Raw genomic sequence first — 7,774 nt, 5'->3', positions numbered from 1 at the left:
CTTTTTACAGGCAGCAAGCATAATTTTCAATATGTATCTATCTTCTTTCATCACATTTCCCGTAATGACACCAAAGTATAATAATGTACAAGTCTTAGATACAGCATAACCCGAATTTTACCTATAACTAAATGAACATCTTCCCAAAATTTTGTAATCTTGGGACAGAACCAGAACACATGGGAATGATTCACATTTACCTCTCCACAGCTCCTCCAACACGGTTGTGGTAATGAAGTATGTTTGTTCTTAATTTTGGGTGTTATAAAAAATCTAATTACATTTTTCCAGCAGTGCAGTATCCAGGCACGTGATGATGTTGTTGACTGCTGTATTTTCCAGGTTTGTGACCATTCCTCATCAGATATGTTCACTCCCAACTCTCTCTGCCACTTCAGTTTTACATATGTTGTTGTACACCCTCTTGCCTCCATTATATGCTCGTAAATTGTAGAGATTATTCTAATTTTTTTTGCTTTGTAAACTTCAGTTATGGTTTTAATTATCGAATTTTTATCCAGATCTACACTATATTTTACTTCTTTATTAAAAAAAGTCCCTAATCTGTAAATATCTGTAGTGATCTTGATTACTTAGGTCATATTTTTGTTTAATCTCCTGGAAACTCATAAAATTCCCATCTTTAATTAGTGTACACATTGCTGTTAATCCAGTAGGAATCCACTGTTTAAATCTTTGGTCCATAGAACCGGGTGTAAAACCCTTATCATAGGCTATCCATCGGATTAATCCAAGCTCATTTTCTAGTTTGTATTTTCGTATCAGGTTAAACCATATTTTAAGCGTAAACTGAGTGACTGAATTCAGCTGTTTAATTACTCTTATTGTTTCTTTTCTGTCTCCTATAAGGCTTTGAATTTTTCTTCCTTGTACTGATTTTTCTAAATTCTTCCATTTGGCTTCATAATCATTGTCACACCAACAAATGATGTACCTGATTTGTGCAGCATAAAAGTATGCCTCAAGATTTGGGAGTGCCAAACCCCCCTTATCCTTTCTTATCTGTAGTGTTTCAAATTTAATTCTCGGTCTATGACCATTCCATATAAACTTGGATATAATTTTGTCCCATAATCTAAATTGTTTTTCAGGTATATCAACGGGTAGTGACTGAAAAAAGTAGAGAAGTCGGGGTAAGACACATACTTTTATCGTCTCTATTCGAGCGCCAATATCTGATGGAAGAGTAGCCCACCTATCCAAATCACTCTTAATTTCCTTATCTAAGTTAACGTAGTTAAGTTTATATAAGTCCTCAACGTTTTGTGATAAGGTTACCCCAAGATATTTCATTTTTGTTGCTCTCCAATTCAAATTATATTTTTGTTTTATGGTTTTGGAAGGGAGAAAGTTGAATGTTAAAATCAGAGTTTTATTCAAGTTAAGCTTGTATCCTGAATAAAAACCAAATATCTTGAGTTGCTTAATTAATATGGGAATACATATGTCGGGATCCTCTAAAAAACAGATCACATCATCTGCAAAAAAGTCCTATAATATGTTCCTCATCCCCCACCACTATTCCTTTAAGATTTCTATTTTGCCTAATTGCTTGTGCAAGGGGTTCTATACAGATTGTGTATTATTAAACAAGTTCACACAAGTGGCGTTATCAGGTGTGAATGGTCACTTTTCTTTTCAAAGCTAGAATGAACTTCATGGATGTAATGGTTGGATAACATTGTATCTCCACTAAAATAAAAAAATAAATAGTGAAAGTCTTTAATGAAGTTTTTTGTGTGTCTGCAGTCTGTCAGGCTGTCTGATCACAGAGGAAGGCTTTACTTCTCTGGCCTCAGCTCTGAGCTCCAACCCCTCCCATTTGACAGTGCTGGACCTGAGCTACAATCATCCAGGACACTCAGGAATGAAGCTGCTGGAACTGAAGGATCCACGCTGGAAACTGGACACTCTCACGTAATGTCTGATAGAAGAGGAGGAGCTGGATACATTTCTTGTGTCCTTCACTGAGTTACTAATTGATATTATGTTACAAATTACAAATGCAGAACCATTTTTTGTTTATTCTGAATAGGACACTGGTCTAGTTTAAAAACATAAGGAAATTATTTAATTAATTAATAATGAGATATTTATGAAAGTATACTGCAGTAACTTTTATAAGAGCAGTGATAAATGTAATTTCTTTCTTTCACTATTTGGGTAGATTTCTTTGTAATTATGCAGTAAGTTTTAAAAAAATATTTTTCTTTAAGAAAGGTACTTTCTTCATCACACCTTTCTGCTTCAGACAGGTGTGATGAAGAAAGGGCTGCATAAGAAATATAATATGCTTCCCAAACATGACAAATCCCAACAAATTACAGCTTTGGTTAACCACCTGAATAGATATATCAGAGAGAAAGAAGCTGGGAAAATAAACCAGCTGTTCTTGTCTGAACCATCCAAGGTGGCAGAAGATATTTATGAGAACAATCCCATCAAGACTGGAGATTGTTCAATACTGAAAAACCATATGAAGGACCAGTGTAACACATAACAACATAATGACAATATAATACCTCATACAAATGACAGGGATTGGGCAGGAAGTCATATGTTTCAACACATCTTTACTCACAATATTTTATTGAGTGATTGTGGATACAGTTTAGAAAAAAAGTAAAGAAAAGGGAAACACAAAAACTGTTTACATTGAATACAAAACAGATCTTCTCATGTTAGAACATAGGTTAAAAAAACATTTACAAAAAACCCACAACCCAGGAGGGATGGTTGATACAAAAAAAAAAACATTCCTTACAAACCATCAGGAGTTAGCAGCAACACCACTGAGCTTTACATTCCCATAAACACAGACACACATCGAATCTCTATGGAAGAAGAAAATCTGTTAGTCAGCAGGAATGTTTAGAGAAGTTTCCAGAAACAGATCCCAGATTTTATCAAATGTGCCCTTTTGGTTCTGGGTGGAGCAGTGGATCTTTTCAAGACTGAGACATGACATGAGATCAGCAACCCACTGTACATGGGTGGGTGGGTCAGCAGCGTTCCACCTCATCGAAATGGTACGCCTAGCCAGAAGATAACCAAAGGACAGCACCCAACGTTTTGCCCCAGTAATATACTTATCGATCCTCACCCACTGTACCAAAGAGAGCCAGTAGGGGGTTGAGAGTCAGTTTCAGCCTGGTAGCCTTGTTCAGAGTGCAGGAAATCTCCTTTCAAAAACTTGCCAAGGCAGGGCAGGTCCAAAACATGTGGGCAAGATTGGCATCATCAGACCCACACCTGTAACAGTGAGGGTCTTAGCTAGGATAAATCTTATCTAAATTGGATTTAGATAATTGGGCCCTATGGACTACTTTCAATTGTAATAGGGAGTGGCGAGCGCAGAGTGACGTGGTTTTTACCAGAGAAAGGACTGAGTCCCAAACATCATCTGACATAGATATACGCAACTCCTCCCATGTGGATTTTAAGCCTTCAAGGGGAGCTGAGGTTACACTCCACAGTTTGTTATAGATGCGGGAGATTATAAATTTGCCTGATAGTTGCAAACTAAGGAGTTCGTCCAGTAAGTTAGCAGCTAGAGGTTCTGGAAAATTGGAGAGGTGGGATTGCAAAACAAATATCTGAGTTGTAAATATCTAAAAAAGTGAGCTTTGTGAAGAGTGTAGTTTGCTGACAGCTGATCAAATGATGCTAGTTTATTGTGTATAAAGAGATCTTTTAAGTAAATAATACCTGCTCTAAACCAGATCTTAAAACCAAGTTGTCTAAAGTCGGAGGGAGGAATAGGTGATTTGATAGGATGGGACTTTGAAGTGAAAAATGATTAAGGTTGAAATGTCTCCTGAACTGAGTCCACAGCCCGAGGGAGTGCTGAATTATCGGATTAGATATAAGGTTTCTCCAGACTTTAACCAGTCGGTCAGGGAGCGAGTATTGGCAGCCCAATAGTAAAAGCTAAAGTTGGGGAGTGCCAGACCCCCGTCAATCTTAGGTTTCTGTAAATGCACGTTAGCTACTTGAGGCCGTTTACCCTTCCGAATGTAGGAGGAAATGTTAGAATTAAGGGTTGTAGAGAAAGACTTGGGGATAAAGATTGAAATAAGTATGAAAACCAAGGAAGGATATTCATTTTAATTGAATTAATTCATCCGACCAGAGCTGTGTTCAGGGATGACCACTGTAGTAGGATTTGTTTGAGATTCTTCAATAGTGTAAAAAAGTTGGCTTTGAGAAGTTGTTTATACTTTCTTGTAATTTTAATACTGAAGTAGGTAAACTGCTCTTTGACCAGTTTAAAAGGGAAACCAGACAAATCTATTTGAAACGCTTCTTCATTTAGTGGACAAAGTGGACAAAGTTTACACTTGGACATGTATGTGACTGAATCATGTGAGTAGTGACAGTGTAGACGGTAGGGAAGTATGTGGATTTGAAATATAAAGCAATAAATCGTCAGCATAGAGAGAGACTTTATGTTCAGTTTGACCTCTTTGTATACCCTGAACACGTTTACTGCTTCAAAAAAAGCATTGCTAAGGGTTCAATAGCTAGATCAAATAACAATGGGCTAAGGTGGCAACCCTGTCGTGTGCCTTCTTTAAGGAATAATTTTGATTTCTGGCTATTAGTGCAAACTGAAGCAACAGGAGACAAGTATAGGTTCTTGATCCATGAGATGAAATTGGGACAAAAAAACAAATCTTTCCAGCACAGCAAATAAATAGTTCCATTCTAGACAGTCAAACGCTTGCTCTTCATCAAGGGAAAGAACACATTCTGGAGTGTCGCTGGATGGTGTGTACAGAATATTGAGAAGGCGACAAATGTTGATGTTTGTTAAATATCAACACTGATGGAAGACAACACACTGCTCAGTAGATCATTTCACACTTTATTCTGACTGGCGTTAAGAGCCTTTATTGTTCAGGGCTGTGTCCACTTAATACTACACTATATAATTATATGACACTTTAGTTAATATAAAGCGTAGCATTGAGGCACTTCAAATAATTTCATCTCAACATGTTACATGACATCTTGACAAAGTTCATAGGCAGTTCTCATCCTGCATGGTGATGGAATGGAACCAACAGATCAGACAAAATGTCCTGACACTTTCAATGAAGGTTTAATAGAAGGCTATTAAGATATTATTACTGGTGCAGAAGGAGTTCAGTTTTCTAAGGAGGTCCATTGTCTGTTGCACCTCGGCGTTGGAGGAGAATCTCAGGTGGTTGTCGAAGATGGTCTCCAAGTACTTGTACTCCTTCATGATCTCTACTGGTGACCCATGGATAAACAGCCCTAGCCATCTCCTTTTCTGCTGGAAAAGGTCACTACCATCTCTTTGGTTCTGCTCACATTTAGCTCCAGCTGTGACGAGTCACACCATTCATCAAACTGATGAAGCGAAAGAATGTGAGCAGTGGAAAATGAATACGGAGGCAAGCAAAAGAAAAATAAGTGACTTGAGAGAGAGGGAGAGAAACAATGCAGTCAAGTGAAAATCTAAATACACCGTTACTGTTCAAGATAAAATAACAGCCAGATGTTACTAATCAAATACACCTGATTAATTGATCATCAGCAAGAGTGAGCACCTCTATAAAAGCAGATGTTTTGGCAGTGTTCTGGACAATGCTACAGGAGTGGGTATTCCAGTAAATTCACCCGGAGGTCAGATCATGCAATCTGCTGAGAAAGCACAAAATGTAACGTTTGAAGAGTAAAAATTATGTGGAAAACTTCAAACTGTATCAGGTAATACAACAAATGTATTATGTGTAATCAAAAATGAGAGAAATCTTCAAAATATGTTGAATCTCCAAGATTTAAAGATAACATTCAGTTCCCTTCAGTCTGAAATTAATTTACTGTTTCAAGGCTGTAGCAAATAACCCACATTTGTCTTTTACTATGTGGTGCTAGTAGTAGTAGTACTAGAAATAATAATAATAATAATAATAATAATAATAATTAATTATTCCCCTCCAGTGTAAGCACATCTCACTAAAAGTAGTCAGGAGAACTGAAGGATTATCATGGTCACAAAATATATTTTCAATTGAAATGCTCTTCTTATTTTTAAGACACTGAACACTAAAGTAGTGGAGCCGTGCTTTGAATCTATGGATTTATTGTTATCTCAACCAATCCAACAACTTCTTCAAAGAACAGACAGATCCAGGATCAGTCCAAATCATCAGCAGTTTGATCCACGTATGGATTGAAGTGTATTTGTGAAAATGTTGGACTGTTCCCTTATCTGTGTATAACAGTATGCGTATGAGAACCATGTAATGTCCATGTGTGCATGTCTGACCCTCTTCCTCCTTTCAGGGTGGAGCCTGCTGGAACCCAATGGTTAAAACCAGGCCTGAGGAAGTGTAAGTGTGCTTTTAATGTGATTCATGAAAACAAAGCAGCACACATTGACCATCTTCAAACTGTCACATCACTCATTCACATCTCTCATGTCAGGAGTCATCATCAAAGTGTCAGTCAATGAACAGATGATGGATCAATAACTGCAGCTGGATTGTGTTTGTTCTCTCCATCAGATTCCTGTCAACTCACAATCGACACAAACACAGTACACCCAAACCTCAAACTGTCTGACAACAACAGGAAGGTGACACGTGTGGACGAGGTTCAGTCATATCCTGATCATCCAGACAGATTTGATGTTTGTTATCAGCTGCTGTGTAGAAATGGCCTGACTGGTCGCTGTTACTGGGAGGTCGAGTGGAGAAGAAGGGTTGAGATAGCAGTGAGTTACAGAGGAATTGAAAGGAAAGGAGATGGTGATGACTGTGTGTCTGGAGAAAATGATAAATCCTGGAGTCTGAGGTGCTCTGATAATGGGTCTCATTCTGTCTGGCACAATAGCAGCAAAGTATCCTCTGCCTCCTCCTCCTCCTCCTCTGTCTCTAACAGAGTAGCAGTGTATGTGGACTGTCCTGCTGGCACTCTGTCCTTCTACATACTCTCCTCAGACACTCTGATCCACATCCACACCTTCAACACCACATTCACTGAACCTCTTTATCCTGGATTTTGGTTCAGGTCTTCTGGTGCCTCAGTGTGTCTGTGCTGAGTTAAATGTAAAGAGTGTCCTCCTGTTAGGGAAACACTCTGGCTGTTCAAGAGATAGTTCAGTCTGTACATGTCTGTCTCTTTCATTCAGAAACATGATTTCAGATTCATGGATTCAATCCGTTCATGTTTTAAACTGTTCTAAATGATTCCTTGTAAACTTCTTCCTCTTCGGTCCTTTAAAGATGGAAGCTACCATTATTCCTTTGAATGGAAAAAGCTACCATTTTGTCTTTTTCCATTCAAAGTTTCACAGTAAGTAAGTAAAATGTATTTATGTAGCTCTTTTCACAGAGGATATCAGTATGTTGTGTATTTCTGAAGCTCAGTTCACAACCACAACTCCTCTGTATTATAAACAAAACTGAACTCATTAAAATGCATCCAAGTGTTTGATTTCTCTTTCTTAATGGCATTTTACCATCATGACTGAATAAGCAGACATCCAAACGTTCTCAGTGTATAAAATATTAAAGACATTCAGCATCTCTCATGTTTCTGTCATTCTATAAAAACACCTGCTTTTAAAAAATGATCCAATCACAGAAACATGAACTTCCATATCAGATCAATACGTATGGCTCTGATGTCACTAACATCTCCTTGAACTCTAAATCAGAGTTTCCCAACCACTGTGCCGCAGCACATACAGGGAGTGCAGAATTATTAGGCAAGTTGTATT

General features: G+C 37.9%; 1 protein-coding gene across 3 annotated transcripts in view; it reads left to right on the top strand.

Moving 5' to 3' along the window:
* LOC102214869 (stonustoxin subunit beta-like) overlaps nucleotides 1-7,571 on the top strand; it is an 11,343-nt gene extending 3,772 nt beyond the window's left edge. Inside the window, exons 1-4 of one of the 3 annotated variants that reach the window (XM_013907760.1) lie at nucleotides 17-342; nucleotides 1,113-1,938; nucleotides 6,337-6,383; nucleotides 6,558-7,571. In XM_013907760.1, coding sequence (XP_013763214.1) covers nucleotides 1,889-1,938; nucleotides 6,337-6,383; nucleotides 6,558-7,093 — 633 coding nt within the window. In that variant the 5' untranslated portion in view covers nucleotides 17-342; nucleotides 1,113-1,888 and the 3' untranslated portion in view covers nucleotides 7,094-7,571. Of the gene's footprint in view, nucleotides 1-16; nucleotides 1,939-6,336; nucleotides 6,384-6,557 lie in introns of those variants that run through there. The other 2 variants (XM_013907759.1, XM_013907758.1) reach the window with 2 other exon arrangements.
* The last annotated feature ends 203 nt before the right edge of the window (nucleotides 7,572-7,774 follow it).

The sequence above is a fragment of the Pundamilia nyererei genome, unplaced genomic scaffold (assembly GCF_000239375.1).
Source record: "Pundamilia nyererei isolate P.nyererei 1_Seehausen unplaced genomic scaffold, PunNye1.0 scaffold00510, whole genome shotgun sequence".
Taxonomy (NCBI): domain Eukaryota; kingdom Metazoa; phylum Chordata; class Actinopteri; order Cichliformes; family Cichlidae; genus Pundamilia; species Pundamilia nyererei.
The sequence above is the reverse complement of the archived record's forward strand: the minus strand, read 5'-3'. Positions and strand labels throughout refer to the sequence as shown.